The sequence below is a fragment of the Bufo gargarizans genome, chromosome 1, assembly GCF_014858855.1.
Source record: "Bufo gargarizans isolate SCDJY-AF-19 chromosome 1, ASM1485885v1, whole genome shotgun sequence".
Lineage (NCBI taxonomy): Eukaryota > Metazoa > Chordata > Amphibia > Anura > Bufonidae > Bufo > Bufo gargarizans.
Genome location: NC_058080.1, coordinates 387,112,011 through 387,138,715, shown reverse-complemented (window position 1 = coordinate 387,138,715; position 26,705 = coordinate 387,112,011). Strand labels below are relative to the sequence as shown.

Here is a 26,705-nt window from a genome sequence, read left to right as displayed (position 1 = left end):
TTACATTTGTGCTCAAGGGTTCTGTTGTGATTCTTGTTGGCGTTTACCATATTTTTGATGGGAAGAATAGTGTAGTAATGTCAGTGGGGTAGTGTAATGCTGACCTGTTTATAATAGAGGACAAAGTGAATAAGCTCTGTTAAATGTATGTAGAAAATGCCTATTTTGTAGCATTTTTCATAATGCTTTAACAAGTTGTGTTTTTGAATTGAGTCATTTGTACATGTGTTTTAATAAGGTTTTTTTTTAGTTTGGAAATAATTAAACACCTGAAAAAATTTGAAACCTCTGACTTCAAAAATGGTGCTAACACAGCACAGACTAAAACACTCTATTGTAGACATTTTTATATTATACTATCAACTAATTTTTGGCCTCAGAGTTTTAGCCCAAATAAAACACAGGAATAAAACAGCACAAAAAGTGTTGCTACATGCTGAGTGTGTGAAACCACCCAACAAAATGCATACTTGTTGTTAAAGGGGTGTACTTCTGTAGTGTACAGTATATACTGTATGTAGTTTACAGCTCTCACAGAACATCAGCAGCCATACCCCGGTGACCTTGTTCCCACCTTTTTTTGCTGCCTGCCTTTATTCAGGCATTTCCCAAGACATCAATTCATGACGACAAACACAAATGACAGCAATAACTTGAACATTTATTCTCCATATCCGGAAAAGCAAAGAAATATTTACAAAAAAGAACAATGTGCATGTATTTATGTCGCCTGTTAAAAAAACAGCCGTGGCACACGAAGGCCAACGGCAGAGGTTTCCTGTAATAAGGAATGTATTAATCACAGTACATGTTTCTAAGAAATATACAGGAAAGTTCTTGGCAGAAAGGGAAGATGACTTAACAGAAAACAGTAACCTTCGTTAGATGTACTGTAGTATTATACCAGGTTAAAGGAGGGGTAGACCAACGAGTTACATTAATCACCTATTCACAGGATACTGAGGACAAACACCATCATAAGAACAGGGGTCCCTCAATAGTCTGTGTCAATAGAGCAGTAGATTAGTCGTAGTCCCAGCAACCAGACCCCCGATAATCATACAGTCATCACATATAGTATGCTGTGGATAGGTGATGAATGTCATTTGTGGGTCTACCCCTGTAAGTAGGTTCACTCAGAGTACACTTGTGCTTTTTGTTTTCCTTAAAAATATCATATAAACTATGCTATGATGTATATATACTTTATACAGAAGCGCATTACATGTTTAACTTGCAGATAAGCCTTCTTCACACAGTGCAGGACTAATGTCAGTTTTCAATGCATTTTCTAAGCAGAACATTCACAGCGTATGTCGAGTTTCTAAAGATGGTGCTAAGCGGAGAACATAACCACCGGGTGCCTGCTGACACCTGTTGGCAGAGTCTGTGATCGGAGACAACTCTGCCATGGTCATTTGCAAAAATGGCATCTGAGTGGTCATTTACCGGGAGCTCATGGTGACCCAATGGCTAATTCTGCAGCTTGCAGGAGACGTTCAGTTGCTATGGCAGCCTAGAGCCTTCTGAATGCTCCAAAGTCTGCTATAGCAAAGGCCCCCGTGAAGCCTTACCTGTGGCACGAGTTGATAAGAACGCACTGATTCTCCCATAGACTGCAACAGTGAATCATTGCATTTTATGGTAGAAGTCATCAGTCAATCTCATGTTAAAGAACCACTCCCATGTTTATTTTTAAACTTGCATTTTAAATAGATATTCACCTCCTTTACTAATAAAGCAACATTTTAGATATTTTGTTTATATAGGAATTCTCATCTCATCTGACTTAGATATGACTAACTATTCTGTCCTTATATTTATGTGTTCCCTAGGAAGCCAGTTTCTCTCCTTCCAGTGCAGATAGAAACTACAAGCTGAGTCTGAAGTAAGATTGTCATCTGCTGTATCTCCTCCGCTGCTCTTCATTCCTCCCATTACAACCCCCACTTTGTCCTCCTCCACATAAGCATATAACGTTTAGAATCACTAAGCTTCAAGGACCTTTTGACATCACAGTGATCACCATATCAAGTCACATGGGTTACACTTAGCAGAAGAATGAAACAACCAGCAAATGCATAGATCTATGTTGGCTATTCTATAAGCCCCTTTATATTAGGAAATTAAACATAATTAATTTAATCAAATAAGTGTTTTGATGTTTGAAATCTGAAAACAGGGGTCACATGGACAAGTGATATCATGAAGTCCTATCAGGACAATGAGAACACAGACTGCCAGGAGGAGGATCAGTGGGAAGAAACAACATTTTGCAGGAAATGCACCCTAGGTACCCTAGGAGGATTAAACATAAATGTAAAAAAAATGAAAAAAAGTTATGAAAAATAAAGTTATGAAAAATATAGAAAGCCAACAATATATAAAAGTTCAAATTCCCCTTTCCTCATAATACTAATAAAAATAAGCAATACAAAAATATAAAGATTGTTGGTATTGCTGCATCCTAAAACGCCTAAACTATTAACCCCTTCAGGACCTTTCCATTTTTGCATTTTTGGCCTTCCCAAAGCAATACATTTTTTTTTCTATTCACATAGACGTATAAAGGCTTGTTTTTTTGAGGAAAAGTTGTACTTTCTAATGGCACATTTGATACTGCATATGATATAATGGGAAGCTGGAAAAAAATTCCAAATGGGTATAGTTTTTATGGCATTCTCTATGTGGTAAATGTGACCCTCATTCTCCTGGTCAGTACTATTACTGAAATGCTACATTTATATCGTTGTTAGTTTGTTTTAATACATAAAAAATAAAAACTTTGCCGTATTCTGACCCCTATAACTATTTTATGGTTACATCTATGGAGCAGTGTGAGGATTCGTTTTTTGAAGGGTGGTCAATTTACCATTTTTTGGTCTCTAGCTTCCCCAAAAAATTCATAAAAAGTGATCATAAAGTCATACACATCACAAAATGGTATCAATACAGCTCATCCTACAAACATTGAGCTCCATTGATGTAAATATAAAATGTTGTGGGGGGTTAGAATATGACGATACAATAAAAAAATGGGTTTTTTTTTCCAAAATTTTTATTTAAGTCTGAAAACACAAGAGAAATTGTATAAATCTGGTAACACTGTGATCATATTGACCCGCAGAATGAAGTTAACATATTGGTTTTACTTTATAGGGAATTTTGTGAAAAGCATCCCACTACATCATATACAATATTAAAATAAAAATGTTATGGCTTCTGAAAGACACCGAGTAGAAATAAAAGATGAAAAAAAACAAAAAGACTGCGTCAGGAAAGGATTAAGGTTACAGTGGTTGTCCCACCATAACAATTTATCATCCACAGGATAGGTGATATGATCGCTGTGTGTCCAATCACTGAGATACCCTCTGATGAAAAGAATAGGGTTCCTGAGTTACGCATGTGCACTACTACACCATTTACTGTCACTAGGCCTAACAGAGGTAGCTAAGTCCCATTAACAGTTAGAGCCTGTGGTGATGTGTACATTTGACCAGCGCTCTCTTCAAATGGAGAACTGGGGGTCCCCCATATTCATACTGTAGTTCTTGCAGCTCCCAGTGATCAGTCGCTGAGCTACCAAATACTTTTCACCTATAATGTAGATAGGTGATAAGTTGTTATGGTGGGACAACTCCTATTATCCACATGCAACAACTTCATCTCCATTGTATGTTGCAAGAAACAATCAACTTTTTGTGCAATGAAGGGTGTTCACTACAATAATTTACAATAATAATAATAGTTGATTAGGTAGCGCAAAGAAAAAGCAGTGATTTGGTCCTGTCTGCTACCCGCAATCCCTCTTCTGTCAATAAGATAATATTCTCCAGTTTTGCTTCAATGAACCAATGTTGTTTGAGTATTTGCTTGTGGTACGCTGTCTTTATAAGGCTAGGTTCATACCAGAAAATAATAACAGTAAAGTATAGACAAGCACAAACAGATGTATGTCTACATCATGGATGCCCAACCTCTGGCCCTCCAACTGTTGCAAAACTACAACTCCCAGCTTGCCCAGACAGCCTACATCTATCAGCCTACAGGAGGGCATTATGGGAGTTGTAGTTTTACAACATCTGGAAGGTTGAGCATCCCTGGTCTACATAGTTAAAAAGTGTCTTACCACTGTATGAATGACATGTGTTAAGTTTTTTCTATTACAGTGTCATATTTCTTTAAACTATTCGGCTAGGTTTGTTGTATACTGTCGGCACATGTCCAGGAAAATCTCCTGCCAGAATCCCAAAGCCTCAACCCCATTGAAAAGCGCAGTGAATGGCAGACAAGTACAACTGTGTAGCCATAGAGTTGCTTAAGTTTGTGGTGTCTTATGCAGCCTACATATATTCTCATACATTTCAGGCTGCTCAGTCATGCTCAGTGTGAAATCTGTCAGACAAAGCGTCTCAGTCTGCAGCCCGTAGCCATGCTGTCTTCAAATGAAGCTGACATTTTTAGACTCAAATAAAATAAACTTAGATCAAAAGGGATGTCAGCTTGAAGGGATATTCCAAGACTTCAGTATTGGTTACCTTTTCTTAGGATGGGTCATCAGTTTTAGATCAGTGGGAGTCTAACACATCAGCAGCTATCAGGAGATGCAGCCACTGGCTGGTAAATGAAAGCTGAGGTGCTGTAACTCAGCATGGCAACTATACAATGTATGAAGCTGTCTGCTTCTGGCTCACACACTGTGTTAGTGGCTCTGGCTCCTGCTAGCGACTGATCGGTGGCCGTGCACAGTGTTGGACCCCACCAATCTAATATTGATGACCTATGCTAAGGACAGGTCATCAAAATGAAAGTCCTGGAAAATTCCTTTAATGAGTCCTCAGGATGTTAAGAGAAGGTTAAGATAAGGTTAAGATAAATCAAACAAAATGGTAATGAAAACAATTACAAATATATTTGTATCTCTATTATACAGCCCATGCAATTAAAAAACACCCTACAGGTGTCCATAGCCTTTAAGCCGTCACATAAATTTTAACAAACTCACAAAAGAGGACACGCTTGATTTGCTGTTATTTAAGCTAGAAATAGTAAATTATTTCTCTCATTCTGTATGACAATAGGGGAGATGTGGTGTAAAGGAAACTGGCTTAGTGGCCCATAGGAACCAATCAGATTCCACCTTTCATTTTTCAGAGCTACCTTGAAAAATGAAAGGATCAATCTGATTCGTTGGTATGGCCTCTAAAGCCAGTTTTCTTCTACACCAGTTTTGATAACTACCCCCCTACATCTTGAAATGATACAGTAAGACAACAGATAATGTTTGGAGGTCTGCAGCCCATAGAGTCCATTGTCTAGTACAGGCAAGACTTCTGATTATGTGCATGTTATATTCAACATACTGTACAGAATATGCTCATCTCCAATAATGCATTAGTAAAAGTATAATTGGCTTATATGTATTGAAAAGATTGTATTGTTTTATAAAGAAAATAAGCATAATAATTAGAAAACATTTCTCATCTTTTTCAATCCCAAACAACAGTTTTAGTTTCCAGTGTGTAACTTTTTTCAGGGTTGATTAGTTTTATTCTGCATGATCAATGTGGCTGCATATTTACTGGTAAATTTAGTAATATTAGCATTCATCTTCTGCAATTACAAAAACTGCTAGTGTGGGTCACAAGCATCTTCATTTGAATTAACATCATTTCTTTCTTTGCATCTTTTAAACTTCTGCAGATAAAGCAAAAAAACATCAATACAATGGCAAGATAGTTATAATACTATATACTTCTATATACCTCTATATACTTTTTTTATAATTTTATTTAGAAAACAATAAAACAAATACATACGGTAGTTAATCAATAACATCATTAATTCTTATGCCTTTTTTTCTCTCCCCATTCCCAACCCACTCAACCGGACCCTACCCAACCTCTATATACTTCTGATTGCATGTATAAAATCATCATTCTCTGTGGTACTGTACACAGACTGTAGAGACCTAGATCCCTGTCTGGGTGTATAATATCAGTTTCATATATCAGACATACATACACTAGGGCTTACGTCATAAGAAACCATTGTGTACTGTTGTGTTCTGTCAGTGTATGCATCATAAAAAATTGGTCGTATATGCTCACATGTTAATAGGATTTAAAGGGCATCCTTTTCGTACGGCATATGTTTGAATAGGATATTTTGCAGTCCAACTTTATTGAAAATGCAGTTGACTTATTCAAGGGAGACACATTTGGCTGGAATTGTTCAAGTAGTCCTGGTGAATATGACACCAAATCTATCCCTAGCATATTATCGCAATGTAATGAATCAGAATTCTAATTCCATTTTTTTCTTTTCTATCTCTTTTGTTCAATTCATGATGAAAGTAATTAAAAATCTCTGTTAACTCGGTTTTCAGTAACAAAACTAGTTTTTTCTCCCGTACCAACATCGGCCCTTCTGACTCAAGCCCACTGCATTATATTGATTTACAATGTACCGAGTTCCTATCTGACCGCAAGTCTATGGTTCTGAACGCGCATGATAATGTAAGTACAGTACAATAGACCTGCGGTCAATATGAACTCACTGTATCGTAAATTGCTATGATGCTGTAAGTTCTGGTCAGAGGAGCCATTGGCCAGTCTGAGAGATACAGCCAACACACAGGCCGTGTTTCCTGGACTGAGCACAGTCATGAGTCCTTACTTGTGATCTGTTGCTTCAATCTGGAGCAAAGTACTTTTAATCAATATGCAAATGAGTAGTTCAAGTGCAGAGAGGGCAGGCCAAATCCACTCTGTGTACCCCTTGCCTTCCTCTGGCAGTCCCTCCCACTCTTCCTTAATAGACAAGGTCAGGTTCCTCCATAGTCATCTCGCCTGGCCATGTCAATCAAGATGGAGATGGAGGGGCTGACATAAGATGCAGGAGAAGCTATGGTGCACAGAGTGGCTTGAGCACTTAACTGCTCATTTGCATTTGGATTAAAAGTGCTTTTTCTCCAGAATGAACCAATAGATCACTATGTGAAAGGTATCATTACAGTCAACTGAGTTGGTCCTACAAGGCAGTGTGCCTGGTTTAACTGTGAATTTCCTGGTGAGAGACTTATTTTAAAGAATAAATAGTTTCTTTCTGAGAATACTGTAAATTCACATTTTCTTACCTATTTTTAAGACCGTGGAAATAGCCCACCAGTCACGCGTCCCCCAATCTAAAAACAAGGAAAATAAGGAAGTAACTGCTATTATTCTACATTCATATGTGCAAAGAGGTACACATTTTGTGAACTTGCAAATATTCTTAGAGGTTTATTCTATGCAGACATATTAAACAATGTAATTATAGTATGTTGTAGATATTGAAGTCTCATGAAGGATAAAAAGAAAGAATTCTCAAAAAACCTGTGCTGCAAAAACTTACTATGTACTATACGCTGCCAGGAAATGTATTTTTCCCCTTGTGCCTGAACTGTAAGTGGAAAAAAGTCTAAAATGTGGGCTATTTTAATCAGGTGCATGCAAGATTCATTGACTGCAACTTTTACTTTTGTATTTAAAAAAGGCACAATCTTATTCCATTGAGGGGGTAGCATTTAATAAATGTGTGGCGCTTAATACATTTGGTTCAAATTAAGACAATACAGGCTCAAAATGGACTTAAATTATTCCCCTTCAAATAGGAAAGGAGAAAAAGATGTCAGAAGTGTCTGACAGCTGTTCATCTATAGGGAGAGCAAAAGAATTGGTGGCTGAAATTCAACACATAATTCTTCTCTTCCTTGATTAGATTGTCAGACGGGCCCTGATGAAAATGCTGGGTTAAGCGAACATATATACTAACATCTATGGGGATCTTTACACCCATCATGTGTTGCAAGATATCACTCCTTTGCATATAGAGCAGCAAAAGACTCATGCAATAGGGGGCAGACCACCGAAACATAGTTACATGCTTGCTAGGCACCATGTGTGCTGAACCTCAGAAGGACCCTATGCACATAGGACTTTATTGCTAGATATGGACATTGTGATAAATATGTGCTTTTGACCATGAGTAATTTTTGTATGCACTATATATATATATGAAGTATTTTTGATAAAGAAATATAAAGAAGAAGCTCGTTGTCAAGGAGTTTGTAAGTCACCGAAAATCACCATCACCAATCCTTTTCATCAAAAATGTTACAGAGAATGGACAAATCCTCCACAAACAAAAATATAGTAAGTACTGATGGGATTTTCCATTTAGAAACATAAAAGGTTGCACAAAGTTAAGTCTGAGGTCATGTTCAAACAGGCAGTTTGGTGTAGTTTTGAAACCCCACCTCATGATAAACATATCACATTAATTAATATGAATCAGCAGAATTTCTTCTTTTAGCACTCAAAAAAAGAAAAGAAAGAAAGACAAGTGAGAAAGAAAAAAAGAGGTGATAGAAGGAAAAGTAAGCAACTGTCAAAGTTGACCATTATATTCTGACTCAGCAGTGTAATTCCAGGCCCAAAACCACCCAGATAGACCAAGTACTAGTGAACAAGCTCAAAGTGCCTCAAGTATGCCCTTCAATTGTCATAGTTCTGTTGTGGTCATCGACAAATTCAATTTTAAATGGTCCCTTCCTGTATTTCCAATGTCTGGGTATGGTAATCGTAGAAGTTCCAAGGACATGTAAGAAAGGATAATATTCTGGGCCTGTAGGTGTCCATACTAACAAGGATCAAAGAGCAGATTCAGGAGGGGGAGATATATCATTGGCACTCAAGTTGTTGTAAGACTGAAATATTACTTCCCAATGGTTTAATTACCAGGTCAGACGATCTGTTGTGTTGGGACAGGAAGTAGTGGGGACCAGAGAAGTGTTGAAAAAGCAGTGGCAGGAGATTGGTAGAGGTAAGTAATTCTTCTTTGTTAGTTGTATTATTGTCTTGCCTATTTTTTACTGGAAACCCCTTTTAATAGTTATGGACATCAACTAAACAATATGTTATAATTTATTTTTTTGATTTTTCTAGAATAAGAAAGACTTGAAAAATGTTCACATGTAGAGAAGTCATCCTCCCACCCTTCTTATCCCTCAACATCCCAGAGACCAAGGAAACAGTTTGTTGAGAGCTCTAAAACATTGTAAACTTTGGCTTAGAATAACCACTTTAATGTATCTTTATAGGGGTCAGAGCTTTGTGTTCCTGATCCAGAGATCTGAATTCTTTGCATAGACATGATACAATTCTCATTGCCTGCAGGCGACAATAGAGACTCATATATGCATACTGTTTTAGTAACAAAAAATTACCCTAGTGAAGGCTGATAGCAGCTGGACTTGTATAATTTAAAGTGGTTGTCCAAGAAATAAAAATAATTAGAAAGACAGGGAATGGTTTAAAAAAAAGCTAACAAAAAAAATCCTCACCAATCTATTCCCCCACCGCTCCAGCACCACCACCCTAAAAGGTTGTTTAGTTCTGTGCATCTGATCATGGACCATCTATACATGTGACAGCTGCAGCCAACCATTGACCTCAGTGGTCTCATTATGTTGAGCATGAGGCTGCTGAGTCCAGTGATGGCCTGCAGTGGTCACTTGTGTAAATAGCACGAGATCCACTGCACAAAAGTAAAAGGAGAGAGTTGCAGAACTTCAGTGGAAGGGATTAAATGAGTAAATAATGTATTCTTTTAAAGGGCATCTGTCAGCAGATTTGTACATATGAACCTGCCTGACCTATTACATGTGCACTTGGCAGCTAAAGGCATCTGTGTTGGTCCATGTTCATATATGCTCGCATTGCTGAGAAAAATGAAGTTATAATAAATTCAAATGAACCTCTAGGAGCAATGGGGGCATTGCCGTTCTAGCATTTCTTTCAGACTTTAACTGGTTGTCAGCATCTCTGCTAAATGTTGCATGGGTGGTGAAGGTGGTAGACTTGCCAGCAGGGGATGGGATGGGAACATGGGGGAGGTGGATTGATTGTGCTGTATGCAGCGGTGCTCCAAGGAGAAATGAAGAGTAAGGAGGTGAGATGGTGCTGTGGGGTGTTTTGAAGGGAAAGATGAAGGATACAGTAGTATTGCAGCAGGGGATGATGCTGTAGGAGTAGCAAGTAGTGCTCTGAGGAAGTTGAGTATTGCTCTGAATGGATAGGAGGAAAGTAGTGCTGTCAGAGGGAAGGGGTAGATGGTATTATAAACTGGGAGAGCAGTGCTGCAGGGTGAGAGATGCTGTTAGACTTCAATAACATCTCAGTTTTTCATTTCCATTGTTCTGCTCCATTATAAGAGCACAACACAAATACTGGCAGCGATGAACAGCAACAATGTCTGACAGACGCCCTGGACTGTAATGGGGTCCATAATTTTACAGTACAAAAAAAGCACAGCATGTTGACCTTTGATGAAGGCCACCAATGGAACGTCCAACACTGATATGAACATAGCCTTAGGGTTGAGTCTTTATATTATATTAAGGGTACTCTGGGGGCAGTACGTCACAGCTGAACCTGCAGAGGAGAGAAGCATGCCAGCACAGACTTCGGTACAGACTAAGACAGAGCCTGACATGAGAGTTCAACAGTCAAGCAGGTGGGTGTTGGAGGAAGGAGGCAGCAGGCATGAAGCTTAGGACCCCCCCCCCCCCCCAGTTAAGGTGCTACAGTTACTTTAAAAAATAAAATATAGTTTTAGGGTGTCCCCACCATAATTCTTGCCCAGGGGACTCCACCAACCTCGATCTGGCCCTGACCATCACTATGACAAATCATAACTTTTTTGAAAGTACAGTTACACTTTATAAAAGAAGCTGATCTACGCATTTGCATCATTAGAACATATTGCCCTGGAACACCATAATGTGTGCAGAGCTATTTGATATAATGCACCTACGTGTGGCTTCCCTGCCAGTTTCAGCAATGATTTTGCTCCACTGCAGCATAATATATAGACAGTACATACAGTATGGGTGACAAATCTGCTCTCAGACATTTTGCGGCAGAGTTCCTGAGCTTCACAGCATGTGTATTTTAATTCATTCTGGGGGGTGGAGGAGTTTATCAAAGACCAGAGTTTTATGTCGGCCGTTGTTAACCCCTCTGCTGCTTGAGGATAAACTTAACTTATGGCGATGTGCACACCTCCCTCATCATAAATAAGGTGCATCCCTTGGTAGTCTATGTACCTAAGTTAAAATCTATGCCAGCCCCTAGGTGCGTAAATTTCAGTAAACATTTACACTAGAAAACTGGTGTAAATGAGGATAAACGTGCCGGGGCTGATGGCCCTCTCACACTCTGCCCCACCACAACCGTTTTTCAAAAACTAGTGAGGGCAATGTAGAAATGCCACTTGCACTTAGATTCAGGTGCAAAGGTGCTTAAAGTGTCACACACCCAGGGTTTGCAACTTTCTATGCCAGTGTAGGGGGATGATAAATTCCCCCCTTTGGGTGGATGTGGTTGAGGTAGAAATATGATGTAAAATTACTCCTGTTAATGGATTAAGACAAAGATGAAAATTTCAGCACTGACTTCACAGATAAAACTTTTACTGCAATATGCAATGTAGACAACAACCAACTATCATTTAGTGCCACCCACCTGCACCTTACGGCAATTTTCTAGTTCTTCTTCCTTTTTCATATACTTTGAGTAAGTCGTGGAAAGTTCTTCCTTTTTTTCAGTCAACTGCTTTTCCAGTCCTCCCTTTTCTATGGACAGATTATTTTTCTCTGAAGTGATAACCATCTTTTCTTGGCTGCATTTCTGAAAATTATCGCTCACGCGTGCATTGTCTGTCTTCAGCTGGCTGTTCTCAAACATGACATTGTTCACATCTTGCTTCAGCCTGTTTATTGTTTGGTCTATATTGTTTTTAATTTCTCCATTTATAGTCCAGCATTTAGAAACATGGAAGGGTTCATGGCTGCTGATCATACCATCAAAGCGATTTTTCATACGCTCTAGCTCCATGTCAAACCTCTGATTGATATTAGTACACACAGCATTTGATAGTTTAGCATGAGTTTCCAGGTCCTCCTTCATGTTCTGGAGCTTTTCCTTCTCAGAAGTGAGTACGGTGACTTTGTTGGTAAGAGTGCTAATTGTCTGGCCCGAGTTCTCTTTTAACCGGTCAAGATCCCTCTGAAGTATCAAGATTGTATGCTTTAATTGAAGTGTTTCAACTGCCCACAAAAAAAAAGACTATTAGATAAGATGTATAATAATATAAAAACTAAAAAAACAATAAATAAAAATATTATTATTCTTATCAAAGATATCACACTATCTGGCTATTACATTTATCACATTCTGTCAGAATGTTAGTAATGGTTCCAAACTTCCAATGGAAAAAAACATCCACATATTGCAATACAACCTACCTTATATACCCTAAATAACATCTAAACATGGAAGCTCTGTGGGCCTTTATTGACTCTGGGTTACCACTATATATAGCAGCACTAACGTCTGGGGTGTGGACTCAAAAGGAAACACCTATCATAACTGATTCTTAACCATTTAGGCCTAAACAGAACCTGAGGGTACGTTCATACGGCTAAAATCTGCCACTGATTCAGCTTCGGGGAACAGATTTATGCTGCTAGATCCACAACCAAAACTCACCAACAGTGTCCCCATTGATTTTAAAGGGAACTGGGGGGGTTGACAAACCCTCCCCACTTTGCCAGACCTTTAAAGCAAAGCCTACTTACCTGCTTTCCGACGCTGGCAAACATCCAGTTTTACATCGCCTGCAGCCAATCACTGGTTGTCGCAGTGACAGGAACACCTTGGGTCATGTGACAATTTGTCCGCAAGGGAAGCCGTTTACTGCCACAGCCATGATTGGCTGCAGTGATGTCAAACCGGATGTTTTTGTCGGAGTAGTCCAGCAGAGAATTGCAGGCTGGGGGATGAGGGTGCGGACGGCCCGCCTGGGAAGCAGGTTAGTGATTTTCCAGGTCAAGTGTGTGTGTGTGTGTGTGGTGGGGGGGATATTGTTGAAAACCCCTCTAATGTTAAAAACTCCACCTTGTGCACACAGTGTAAAATTATAAAGGTGTAAAATAATAAGATAATTTGAAAAATGCTTGAGAAGTGACATGTTACTTCTTGGAAACAGATTTGATTATGGATTTCATAGAAGTCGTTGAGGAAGCAGAGAAACCTCAACCAAATATTCTTCTAAGAGCTCATGCACACGACCGTTGTTTTGGTCCGCATCCGAGCCGCAGTTTTTGCGGCTCGGTGGCGGACCCATTCACTTCAATGGGGCCGCAAAAGAGGGGGACAGTACTCCGTGTGCTGTCCGCATCCGTTGCTCCGTTCCGTGGCCCTGCAAAAAAATTTAACATGTCCTATTCTTGTCCGTTTTTCGGACAAGAGTAGGCATTTCTACAATGAGCCGCCTGTTCTGTTCCGCAAATTGCGGAAGGCACACGGGCGGCTTCCGTTTTTTGCGGATCCTGCGATTTGCGGACCGCAAAAAACGGAACGGTCGTGTGCATAAGGCCTAAGGGGGAGTTTACATCAGCATTTCACTTTCTGTTTTAGCAATTCGTTAAAATGTGATTAAAACGGAAAATAACATATGGTAATTGCTAAAATGGAAAGCAAAACGCAACATTTTAAATGCATTCCGTTTTGATCCATTCAGAGTTAAATAGAAAAAAAACGGAAAACAGCATGTTGTCAGGTTTCAATTATTTTGGATGGAAAAAAGTCCTGTTCTGTCTCAAACTGTACAGTGCTGCGGATTTGCTGCATGAAAATCCACACCGGCAAATCCGCAGCTAAACAGCCACATGTGACCCCGGCCTAAGGCCTCATTCAATTCAATGAGGCTGCAAAACATGTGGACAGCACACCGTGTGCTGTTGGTATCCATATTTCTTTTCCGTGGCCCTGCAAAAAAAATCAAACATGTCCTATTCTTGTCCGTGCGATTTGCAGACAGGAATAGGCATTTCTAGCTCAGGATAGGTCATCAATATTAGATCGGCAGGGGACTCATTCCCAGCACTCCAGATCATCTGTTTGAAGAAAAGGCAGCGCTGCCTTCTCTGCTCTGTTTACCTGCTTGTAGCGGCAATTGTAGTGGTGAGCAGTGTAATTACAAGTATAGCGTCCCAATTCACTTCTATGGGAAGGCTCTGTCTGTTCAAGTGAATGCTACCGAGCTGTCCCATAGAAGGGAATGTGGACGCCATACCTGTAATTACTCTGCTCACCACTGTAATTGCAGCAGCAAGCAGGTACACAGAGCAGAGAAAGCAGTGCTCGTATGAGAGCTGTCTTCTCTTCAAACAGCTGATTGGCGGAGGTGCCGGGAGTCAGATCCCCGCCAATCTGATATTGATCACCTATACTGAGGATAATCATCCAAAGTAAAAGCGGACAACCCCTTTAAGGCCTCATACACACAAACGTATTTACTTTCTGTCTCCATTCCATTTTTTTGTGGACCGTATAGAGAACGATTCATTTCAATGGGTCCGCAAAAAAAATTGAAGGTACTCCGTGTAAATTCTGTTTCCGTGTGTCTGTATTTCTGTTCAGCAAAAAAATTACGGACAAGGATAGGACTGTTCTATTAGGGGCCAGCTGTTCCGTTCAGCAAAATACGGAATGCACACGGACGTCATCTGTATTTTTTGCAAATCCGTTTTTTGCGGACCGCAAAATACATACGGTCATGTGCATGAGGCCTCATTTTGTAATTGCTGACAACCTTTGATTCTTTTTGCATTTGTGCTCACAGTCAAAAATCTTGCCTAAAATGTTCAATATATTTGGGTTTTGCATTGGACCTCTTCCCTTTTCTTTAACTGCTTATGACCCTAAACATTCGTACTCCATAAGCTTTTCTGCAATGACAGGGTTGCAAAAGTGATTCATATGGATAAATCTATAGGTGTCTAGGTACCAACATTATGCTGTTAGAAAGGAGATAGCAAAAACTTTAATTTCTGAGAAATAAAGCATATAAACTTTCTATAAAAATATGTATTTAATGTGAGCCAATTACTTACTTATGTAAGTTGTGTTACATCGGTCTAGAGCAATTTGGTAGACATTACAGATCGCTGGAGATGGAGGCTAAAAAGAAAAATTGCAGTGAACATGAATATTTATAGATTTATTTATAGATTTATTTCATTTTAATTATCTTTGAATTAAGATAAAATGCTAGTATGGCTAGTAACACTTAGTGGTAACACTATACGTATGCAGTAGGGTATTGCATAAGTTACATACCCATCACCAGAATAATCTGCGCTACAAACATAAGCATTCACCAAGAAATTCACCTTTAAAGGAAATGTGTCACCAAAAATGTTATCTGCCAGTTAAAATCAGATAACAGCATATATGTTTCTTTCTAATTTGTTTTTACTTTTTGATTTCAGATTTATTCAGCTTCCTGAACATGGTTATGGGGGAGGCCATCTTGCCTGAGTTGTTCTTAACAGCATTTAGAAAGAATAAAGACAATTTCTTTACGACAGGCACATGGGCCATAGACACAATGGACAGGAGGGGACCTCAGTGACCTCTATGGGAGAGTTTTCTAGACATGTTCTGTGACCTGTGCAGACGTCATTGTACAAGGATAGAATAAACAATCAACTATTGTGAATGGTGGATCCTGTTTTATCTATTAACATAGGTGATATCATTCCAGACAGGATTTGAATGACAGATAAGCAGATAACGGCAGCAATGTTATCTGTACAGACCAAGAAGTGGTGTCTATTATTAGGCTAAGGGCTCATTCAGACGACCGTATGAATGATTCCGCATCCATTCCGCAATTTTGGGGAACGGGTGTGGACCCATTCATTTCAAAGGGGCCGCAAAAGATGCGGACAACACACCGTGTGCTGTCCGCATCCGTGGTTCCGTTCCACAACTCAGCGGAAAAGATAGAGCTTGTCCGCAAATGCGGACAGGAATAGGCATTTTCTATTATGGTTGCGGCAATGTGCAGTCTGTAAATTGCGGAACGCACACAGCCGGTATCCGTGTTTTGCAGCACTACGGCCGTCTGAATGGGCCCTTAGTGGCCAGTGCAAAAACTGGCAGATTTTATGTTTTTTGTTTAAATATGAATATTGATATTAAAATTTATATCATCAAAACTTCAAATATATTAAATATAAAAACGGGATTTTAATAATAGGTAATTTTCGGATGACACATTCCCTTTAAACCAGGCACAATGGCTTGTAGGGCTAGCTCAACTGAATGCAATGATAACTTTCACTTAGTGATTTGTTGCTTCAGTCTACAAAAAAAAACAAAAAACTTTAATTCATATGCAAATGAGCAGTTCATTGCACCGAGGTTGGCCCCAAGTCACTGTATGCACCCTTTCTCCTCCTGCTAGCTCTGCCAGCACCTCCCTCTTCTCCTTGATTGACAGGGACAGTCAAGATGACTAGGCAGGAACCTGACGATTAGGGTCCATTCACACATCTGTGTGTTTTTTGCGGATCCACAAAATACGGACAGCGGCAATGTGCGTTCTGCATTTTGCAGACCGCACATCGCCGGCCCTATAATAGAATATGCCTAATCTTGTCCGCAATTGTGGACAAGAATAGGACATGTTCTATTTTTTTCTGGAACGGAATTGCGGACCTGGAAGTGCGGGTCCGCATTTCCAGATCCGGGCAGCACATCGTGCAGCTCCATAGAAATGAATGTGTCCGCAATTCCGTTCTGCAAAATGCGGAACAGAATTGCAGACGTGTGAATAGACCCTTAGGGAAGATTTTAGTCTTTTTTCCAAAATACTGGCTCTGCAGGTTTGAGACTTGAAAGGTGTCTTCTACTAAAGAGAATTTCCATTCCTTTTATATTGATGGCCTATCCTCAGGATATTTAATTGGTAGGGGTCTGACACCCTGCTATCCCACCGATCAGCTGGTCTGTGGTGCTAGAAGGAATTCACGACGAATTACAGCTCAGTTCACTGCATGTGACTGCAATGGGAGCAGTGCTGCAGTAACCAGCTGTGTCCACTACACGCTTTGGATGGAGCTATGTAGGTTTGGCACCTGAGCTACTGCAGGACAGCTGGTCGTTGCGTCCGCTTTGTGTTGGACTCTCGCCGATCAGATATTAATGTCTTATTCTCAGGATAGGCCATCAATATAAAAGGATCAAAACCGACCTTTAATAGCAGAAACTTTTCAATTCTCAACCCTGCAGATCAAGTATTTTGGGGAAAAAGGCTAAACTGTTCCCTGATCACCAGTTCTACAAGGAAATAATCCAGACAATTGTGTACAAACAGCTCTCTAGATCACAGTTTCCATTAACTATTACTTATCTAATAGAATGATGTAGGGATTGAATGTTAAACCTGAGGTTTCAGAATTTCCAATGAGTTAGGCCTCATGCACGCGACCGTTGTGTGCACCCGTGGATGTTGTTTCGTTTTCCGTGATTTTCTGCGGACCCATTGACTTTCAATGGGTCCGTTGAAAACTCGGAAAATGCACCGTTTGTCATCCGCCTCCGTGATCCGTGTATCCTGTCCGTCAAAAAAATATGACCTGTCCTATTTTTTTGACGGACAACGGTTCACGGACCCATTCAAGTCAATGGGTCCGTGAAAAAACACGGATGCACACAAGATTGGCATCTGTGTCCGTGATCCGTGTCCTTAGGCTACTTTCATACAGACGGATCCGAAGTTAATTGTGCGGATCATAGCCCCCTGTAAGAGATCAGGGGCTGTCAGGCAGCAGGGGGCAGACCCCCCTCCCTCCCCAGTTTTAATTTCATTGGTGGCCAGTGCGGCCCCCCCCGGCCCCCCTCCCTCTATTGTATTAATATTATTGGTGGCCAGTGTGCGGCCCCCCGGACCCCCCTCCCTCCCTCTATTGTATTATCATTGATGGCCAGTGTGAGGCTCCCCCCTGGCCCCCCCTCCCTCCCTCTATTGTATTAATGTCATTGGTGGCCAGTGTGCAGCCTCCCCACTTCCCCCCCAATCATTGGTGGCAGCGGAGAGTTCCGATCGGAGTCCCAGTTTAATCGCTGGGGCTCCGATCGGTAACTATGGCAACCAGGACGCTACTGCAGTCCTGCTTGCCATGGTTACTTAGCAATATTAGAAGCATCATACTTACCTGCTGCGCTGTCTGTGACCGTCCGGGAGCTCCTCCTACTGGTAAGTGACAGATCATTAAGCAATGCGCCGCACAGATCTGTCACTTACCAGTAGGAGGAGCTCCCGGCACAGACAGCGCAGTAGCGTCCTGGTTGCCATGGTTACCGATCGGAGCCCCAGCGATTAAACTGGGACTCCGATCGGAACTCTCCGCTGCCACCAATGATTGGGGGGGAAGTGGGGAGGCTGCACACTGGCCACCAATGACATTAATACAATGGAGGGAGGGAGGGAGGGGGGGCCACACACTGGCCACCAATGATAATACAATAGAGGGAGGGAGGGGGGCCCGGGGGGGTCCGCACACTGGCCACCAATGATAATACAATAGAAAGAGGGAGGGGGTCCGGGGGGGGCCGCACACTGGCCACCAATGATATTAATACAATAGAGGGAGGGAGGGGGGGCTGCACACTGGCCACCAATGATAATACAATAGAGGGAGGGAGGGGGGGCCAGGGGGGGCACACACTGGCCACCAATGATATTCAAACTGGGGAGGGGGGTCTTCCCCCTGCTGCCTGGCAGCCCCTGATCTCTTACAGGGGACTATGATACGCACAATTAACCCCTCAGGTGTGGCACCTGAGGGGTTAATTGTGCGAATCACAGCCCCCTGTAAGAGATCGGGTGCTGCCAAGCAGCAGGGGGCAGTCATGTACACAGTTCGTAGTATATTCTAACTTGAAGCGTCCCCATCACCATGGGAACGCCTCTGTGTTAGAATATACTGTCGGATATGAGTTTTCACGATGTAACTCAAATCCGATGGTATATTCTAACATAGAGGCGTTCCCATTAAAATATACCATCGGATTGGAGAAAACTCAGATCTGATAGTATAATAGGGACTCCTGACTTTACATTGAAAATCAATGGGGGACGGATCCGTTTGCAATTGCACCATATTGTGTCAACGTCAAACGGATCCGTCTCCATTGACTTGCATTGTAAGTCAGGACGGATCCGTTTGGCTCCGCACGGCCAGGCGGACACCAAAACGACTTTTTCCTTCATGTCCGTGGATCCTCCAAAAATCAAGGAAGACCCACGGTCGTGTGCATGAGGCCTTAGGCTGTACTATATTCCTTATTTCATCTAGGTAACTATCTGTATATACAGTAAAATCCCTCCAAAAGACCTTCTCTTTGAGAAGACCACCAACTTATCCAGACCAGATTTGTTGTGACAGAGTTTCAGTTCCACCACATATTATGCACTGGTCTTCTTCTTTGAGACCACATTTCGATGGAATCTATAGAAATAAATGGAGCATGCTGGGAGTCGTAGTTTCACCACAGCTGGAGTCCCAAGGTTAGCCATCACTGCTCTAGCACAAACCAAGAGTGAACTGTATATTTGCAATTCCTCTACTGATTTGCTAGTTTATACTGTAAAATATTAAATGGTTTTAAAGGTAGCAAAGTGTAAATGTACTTTTGATAATTTTGAAATTTTTGATATGTCATAGTGAATATCAAAGTTTTGATTGGTGGCGATCCGAGTGCTGAGACTGCCACGATCACTAAAGCTCAATAGCTGTCGGCCGAATGATTGTTTGGCTGACAGCTATCTCTCTTGACTCCCTCCCACCTCCCTCATACACATACACATTCAGCTCGGCTAAATATGTATTCAATGGGGAAAGAGGAGAAAGCCACCACCAAACACTTCTGGTGGTGGCTTATCTCCTGGGAGAACAAAGAAATTGGGCGAAAATATTCATTTCGCCTGATCCTTGTCTCCCCCGACATCATCTTTAAGGAGAGAGTCAGGAGCTCCCCACACAGTGGTGTTTCGAACGAACCTGCTATTCTTGGCGCGTTCGGCCAAAAGAAGACAAATGTGTATGACCAGAGGAGATAGAAATGCTCATACTGAGCACAGACTGGAGATGGGCTCATAGCTCATCTTCATTGGCAAGGAGGGGCAGTTACCTCCTTGTTTTACTGATCAGCGGAAGTCTCGGCACAAAGACCTCCACCGATCAAAACCTTTAATATGTCACTATGACATCAAATGGTTTTTGAAAGTACAGTTACACTTCAATCATAAATATGAATAATGGACTTGAATGCCACAGCCCTTCAATGCTACTAAACTTGCCCAAGGTCTATAGCTATTGCTTGGTCTTCAAGTTGCAATTGAGTCAAGATCAGCAAGATGGATACGACAATTTTAGCAGACTGACCCAACTTTACATAATGGTAGTTTTAAGGGCATGCAGGCTTTGATATATATTTAACTAAAAACTAGAAGAATTGTGGAAAAACATAAACAACACACATACACTGAACAAAAATATAAACGCAACACTTTCGGTTTTGCTCCCATTTTGCATGAGCTGAACTCAAAGATCTGAAACATTTACTACATACACAAAAGACTAAAAATATATAGTTCCCTGCCTGGCTGAAATCTGTACATTGTGCATGTGTAACCCTGTATGCCGGGAGCAATGTGTAAAACAAGTGGACAGCTAGATGAATTCATGACTTAGGCTGCTTTCACACTAGCGTTCGGGTTTCCGTTCGTGAGCTCCGTTTGAAGGAGCTCACGAGCGGACCCGAACGCAGCCGTCCAGCCCTGATGCAGTCTGAATGGAGCGGATCCGCTCAGACTGCATCAGTCTGGCGGCGTTCAGCCTCCGCTCCGCTCGCCTCCGCACGGACAGGCGGACAGCTGAACGCTGCTTGCAGCGTTCGGGTGTCCGCCTGGCCGTGCGGAGGCGTGCGGATCCGTCCAGACTTACAATGTAAGTCAATGGGGACGGATCCGTTTGAAGATGCCACAATGTGGCTCAATCTTCAAGCGGATCCGTCCCCCATTGACTTTACATTGAAAGTCTGGACGGATCCGTCCCAGGCTATTTTCACACTTAGCTTTTTTTAGCTAATATAATGCAGACGGATCCGTTCTGAACGGAGCCTCCGTCTGCATTATTATGGGCGGATCCGTTCAGAACGGATCCGCCCGAACGCTAGTGTGAAAGTAGCCTTAGGGTACTTTCACACTTACGTCAAAACGTATGCAAACTGATGGCATTTGTCAGACGGATCAGGATCCTGATCTGTATGACAAATGCATTGAAGTGCCAGATCTGTCTCTCCAGTGTCATCTGGAAAAACGGATCCGGTATTTATTTTTTTTCAATTTTTTTGCGGTCTGAGCATGCGAAGACTGCAATGCTGCATCTGTTTTGCCGGAACACTCGGGGGCCGGATCCGGCATTAATGCATTTCAATGGGAAAAAATGCATTCCGGCAAGAGTTTTGGACAGAGATAAAACCGTAGCATGCTGCAGTATTATCTCCGTCCTGAAAAGTCAAAAAGACTGAACTGAAGACATCCTGAACAGATTGCTCTCCATTCAGAATGTATTAGGATAAAACTGATCAGTTCTTTTCCGGTACTGAGCCCTTAAGACGTAACTCAATGCCGGAAAAGAATACCGCTAGTGTGAAAGTACCCTTACAGGTAACAGCTGCTCCACAATAAATAGGGGCAGTTGTATATTATAGCTGTCCTTCTACCATGAATAACAGCTGTCACCTGTCTTCATGACTTCTCAATAGCGAACGCTCACTATTTGCAGTGATTAATCTAGCTGTCCGCTTGTTACACATTGCTCCCGTCATACACGCTTGCACAGGAACAATGTACAGATCGCAGCCAGGCAGGAAATGATGGGCATCCCTCTGGAAGTGTCTTTATGCTAGAATTTGATCCTGAATATGCCTTTTATATATATATATATATATATATATATATATATACATATATATATATATATATATATATATATATATATATCCATAAGAAAAAGGTCTGGCAGCACTCCCTTGAAGTTTAGAATGTAGGGTGCCCTCGATTCAGGACGGTCAATAAACAATAAAAGATCCACAGCACTCCTTGAAGAATTAAAAACTGTGCTGTTTATTCACACATATCAAGTGACAACGTTTCAGTTCTCTCACAGAACCTTTTTCAAGTCAGGTATATATATATATATATATATAGATAGATAGATAGATAGATATATGTAGCATGCTGTATAATGTGACATGCTTGTTTGAAAAAGGCTGTTTAGCCGAAATGCGTCACATCTGTCTGTACTTTGTTTATGACAATAAAGTGAAGATTTATTAGCATCAAAAAAATGAGTTCTGATCCACTTCTTCTACTAGGAGTCCAGTGTGTGGTCCTTCTTATGCTTGACAGCTATCTATGTATACACATATGGCTGTCAATAGGACTGCCCACTAGACTCCTAAGCCAAAAATGATTTAAATGAATAAGATATCATTTATACTGGATCTTTCCCAACAGAACTATGCATCAATCTGACCACCTTCTCCTGCTCTGTAACATGCTGTACATAGACTGCATAGCCTTTCCAAGGTGACAGGTCCCCTTTGACTTTGATACTGCTAATAATGTCTATAAACTAGAACCAGATCTGAACTTCCCAAAAAGTTTTAGCATATTACCAACAGAATAGTACTTGTTATTTCTCTCTCTGTATTGAGAAGAGCCTGTTATTGTTGGAGAACAGCATAGGTGTACCAATATTACAAGACAGAAATGGTTATCCTCAGCACCAGCCCAATGTTTTTATAGGACTAGACCCGTGAAATTCTACACAGCTAGACTTCTTGCATACTGGTCAGAAGTGTAATATTTTATGGAGAATTTGTAAATGTTATTTATTTTATAAAACAGACATTAAAGGCCATTAATGACGCCTATGTTCTTCAAGCCATAGCAGACCTGCATGGTCTGATGTTACAATGTTCACAAAGAGGTGTGCTTCCAAAGATTAAAATGGTAGGAATTTTTAATACCTTCATGTTTTGTATTAGCTTACTTTTTCCAATTTTTTTGGGCAATTAAACATGACAGATATGCGATTCGCGTGATAGTTAAGATTAGATCGTGCTCCAAACATAAAGCTCAAATAGACAAACAATTCTGGTACTCACCATGTGTAGTACAGGTCTCCCAATTGTTTTGTTGTGCAGTTGTTTCAGTGCTGTAGTTAATAGGTTTGAGCAGTTGTTATTTTCCTTCTCTAGGCTGGCGACTTTACCTTTCATCTGAGAAAAATTGCCCATCAACCAGTTGTAATCAGTTGTCAAGTTTTTGTAGCGATTCTCTACACTCATAAGCCTTTGTTCTGTGCCAACATGGGCATTTCCATACAGCATGAACAGAACCAGACCAAGGATAATCAGGAACTGGATTATAGATAAAAAAAAGAAGAAATATTTGGTATAATACCAGCAACCTCTGTTCTTAGATTTGAGGATATCCTTGGACTGTAATCCAAACTTTGCCATTGCATAGTTTGGGTCCATGGCTGGTTCTCAGCTAATGTTTAACTCTCTGATGGCAAACAGTAAACTGTGATCCTTCCACAATGGAGACTTGCTGCATTTGGCAGTCTTTACATTTTATCTAGAAGAAGGTAGTATGACAGGGCGGGTCGGTCACATTTTCGTTTTCTGACTTACTGTTTATATTAGTTTTTTCTAAGTTTACAAGTCTGTCTGCTTCCTGCTGCTCAGGATGCATCCAACTTCCTCAAATGAGAGACCTTTGAAAAGATGTGACTTATTGTTATTGGGCACACAAGAAAGCAAACAATATGGTACCAATCTTAGCCCAACCCATAATAACCATAACTTAGAATGCTGGGTCAAGCCTTGCTTAGACTGCTCAATTGTCGGGCACAATGAACGTTACTACGAATGCTCGTTCCCAATGATCTGCCTGTCTAAAGGTTCCGCAGTTCATTTGTTTATCTGGTGAACTGATCTTTGGTGTGGACACCTCAATCATCGTTTTTGGGCAGCAGATCGTGGGGTCTAAAAGGCACTCTGCTGCCCAGAAACAATGAATCTGTATGAGGACGAGCGATAGCAGCAGACATCTCTTGTCCTCATACTGTGGAGGTGATCGCTTCTTGTACATGCATCCCTTTACCTCCACTAAGGAGCAACCAATTGTTGGAAGGAATGCTTCCTTCCCAACAATCTGCTCATCTGCGCAGTGTACTGTAAATGAGCCTTAACAGTTACTGTATTTATTTTATATTTAACCCCTTCAACCTACTGTGACATACCTGTATGCCACGGTAGTTGAGGGAATAAATAGAGCGGGCTGTTGTAGGCATCCGGCCACAATGATGGTGAACGAGGATCCACGAACCCCAATATTTAACCCCTCAGGTGCCACGATCAACACCGATAACAGCATCTGTGGAGTTAGTCACAGGGATGCGGCTCCCTCTGGCTTTCGATTGGGGCCCCAGCAGTGAAATTGCAGCCTGGATGCTGCTGAAGCCTTCCATGGCTACCATGGTAAGTTCCCTGCTACTCTGTACACAAGGCTAATAGTTATTAAATGTAAGGTGAAAATAAGTTTAAAAAAAACTAACTTTTTTTTAATTAAAAGTTTAAATCACCCCTTTTCCCAATTTTATATAAAAAATATATTAGCAATAAAAAAATAAACATATCATGTATCGCCGCATCCGAAAATGTCTGACGATTAAAATATTTAAAGAAATTCCTGTGCAGTGAACGCTGTGACCCCCAAAAACCTTCCCCACCCAAAAAAAATTGAATAACCGTGATCAAAAAGTCGTACGTGCCACAAAAATTGTACCAATAAAAAACTATTTGTCCTGTAAAAAACAAGCCCTCATATAGCTCTGCAGACCAAAATATAAAAAGTTATAGCTGTCAGAAAATGGCGATGCAAACAAAATTAGTAAAAATTAGTAAAAAAAAATATATAAAAATTTCATATCGCTGTATTTGTAGTGAGCCACAGAATAAGGACATCATGTCAGTTTTAGCACATAAAGAACACCGTGATGTGAACCCTCAAAACCTTGGCGGAAACATTTGTCGGCTGATCACTGTGCAGGAATAGGAGCAAGCACTTGAAAGTATGATTATTTGCCCAATTATCAGCCCGTATAAATGGGACTTTCCTCTGGCATATGATAATGCAAAAAGTTAGATTATCATGACCTCTATTCCAGCACAGGACTGGACCAAAAACATAAAGGGGGAGATTTATCAAGGTGGTGTAAAGGAAACGGTCTTACTTGCCTATAGAAACCACTTTTTACTTCTCAGTGCTCCTTTGGAAAATGAAAGGTGGAATCTGTTTGGTTGCTATAGGCAACTAAGTCCATTTTTATTTGAAAAAATGACCCCAAAGTTCCATTTACAAGGACTGACTATGCAGCCAGCTAATCGGAACCAATGTGATAATTGCCTGATTGTAAGTGGAGGTGAGAGCAGGGCCAGATTAGGCCTTGTGGATGCCCCTGGACAAAAAAACATAGCTGGGGGAATGGGTGAGCTGTCTGCTGCTGCCATAATCCTCTAATGTTCACCTGCCACAGTTGCTCTTTGTGCTTCTTGGTGGCCAGTCCATAGTCTAGTATAAATGCTGCAACAAGTCATTCCATAGTCTGGTGTAAAGGCTGCAGTAAGTCTATAGTCTAGTCACGCAGTCCATCTGTGGTGAAACTACGACTCCCAGCATGCTCCATTCATTTCTTTTGAGTTCTGAGAATAGCCAAGCAAGTGTACATCTTGGGAGCCGTAGTTTTACCACAGCTGGAGTGCTGGAAGGTAGCCATCACAGTAACTGTTTAGTCAGTCAGTCCATAGTCTAGTGTAAACGCCGCAGTCAGTCAGTACATGGTCTAGTGTAAATGCTGTTGTCAGTCAGTCCGAAGTCTAGTGTAAAAGCTGCAGTCAGTCCATAGTCTGGTGTAAATGCTGCAGTCAGTCCATAGTCTGGTGTAAATGCTGCAGTCAGTCAGTCCATAGTCTGCTGTAAACGCTGCAGTCAGTCAGTACATAGTCTGGTGTAAATGCTGCAGTCAGTCAGTACATAGTCTGGTGTAAACGCTGCAGTCAGTCAGTACATAGTCTGGTGTAAATGCTGCCGTCAGTCAGTACGTAGTCTGGTGTAAATGCTGCAGTCAGTCAGTACATAGTCTGCTGTAAACGCTGCAGTCAGTCAGTACATAGTCTGGTGTAAATGCTGCAATCAGTCAGTACGTAGTCTGGTGTAAATGCTGCAATCAGTCAGTCAGTCCATAGTCTAGTGTAAACGCTGCAGTCAGTCAGTACATAGTCTAGTGTAAACGCTGCAGTCAGTCAGTACATAGTCTAGTGTAAACGCTGCAGTCAGTCAGTACATAGTCTGGTGTAAATGCTGCAATCAGTCAGTACGTAGTCTGGTGTAAATGCTGCAATCAGTCAGTCAGTCCATAGTCTAGTGTAAACGCTGCAGTCAGTCAGTACATAGTCTAGTGTAAATGCTGTTGTCAGTCAGTCCGAAGTCTAGTGTAAAAGCTGCGGTCAGTCCATAGTCTGGTGTAAATGTTGTGGTCAGTCACTCAATTTTCTAATGTAAATGCTGCAGTCAGTCAGTGCATAGTCTGCTGTAAATGCTGCAGTCAGTACATAGTCTGGTGTAAATGCTTCAGCCAGTCAGTACATAGTCTGGTGTAAATGTTG

At 41.1% G+C, this 26,705-nt stretch overlaps 1 protein-coding gene across 1 annotated transcript; it reads right to left on the bottom strand.

Moving 5' to 3' along the window:
- Positions 1-640: 640 nt before the first annotated feature.
- LOC122920864 (plasmalemma vesicle associated protein) lies at positions 641-23,650 on the bottom strand. Its single transcript, XM_044270649.1, has 5 exons — positions 23,139-23,650; positions 15,005-15,071; positions 11,571-12,154; positions 7,142-7,189; positions 641-5,700 (listed from the first exon to the last, which is right to left on the bottom strand). Exons 1-4 carry the CDS (start codon positions 23,511-23,513, stop codon positions 7,148-7,150), a joined length of 1,068 nt encoding a protein of 355 aa, XP_044126584.1. The 5' UTR covers positions 23,514-23,650; the 3' UTR covers positions 641-5,700; positions 7,142-7,147.
- Between the last annotated feature and the right edge of the window lie 3,055 nt (positions 23,651-26,705).

Excerpts from the sequence above, each read along its gene's own strand:
- LOC122920864 (XM_044270649.1), bottom strand. The coding sequence starts at position 23,513 with ATGGACCCAAACTATGCAATGGCAAAGTTTGGATTACAGTCCAAGGAT. Across the intron at positions 15,072-23,138 it reads GGAGACCTGTACTACACATG|CCTCCATCTCCAGCGATCTG; the intron begins GTGAGTACCAGA and ends TTTTCTTTTTAG. Across the intron at positions 7,190-11,570 it reads AAAATTGCCGTAAGGTGCAG|ATTGGGGGACGCGTGACTGG; the intron begins GTGGGTGGCACT and ends CCTTGTTTTTAG.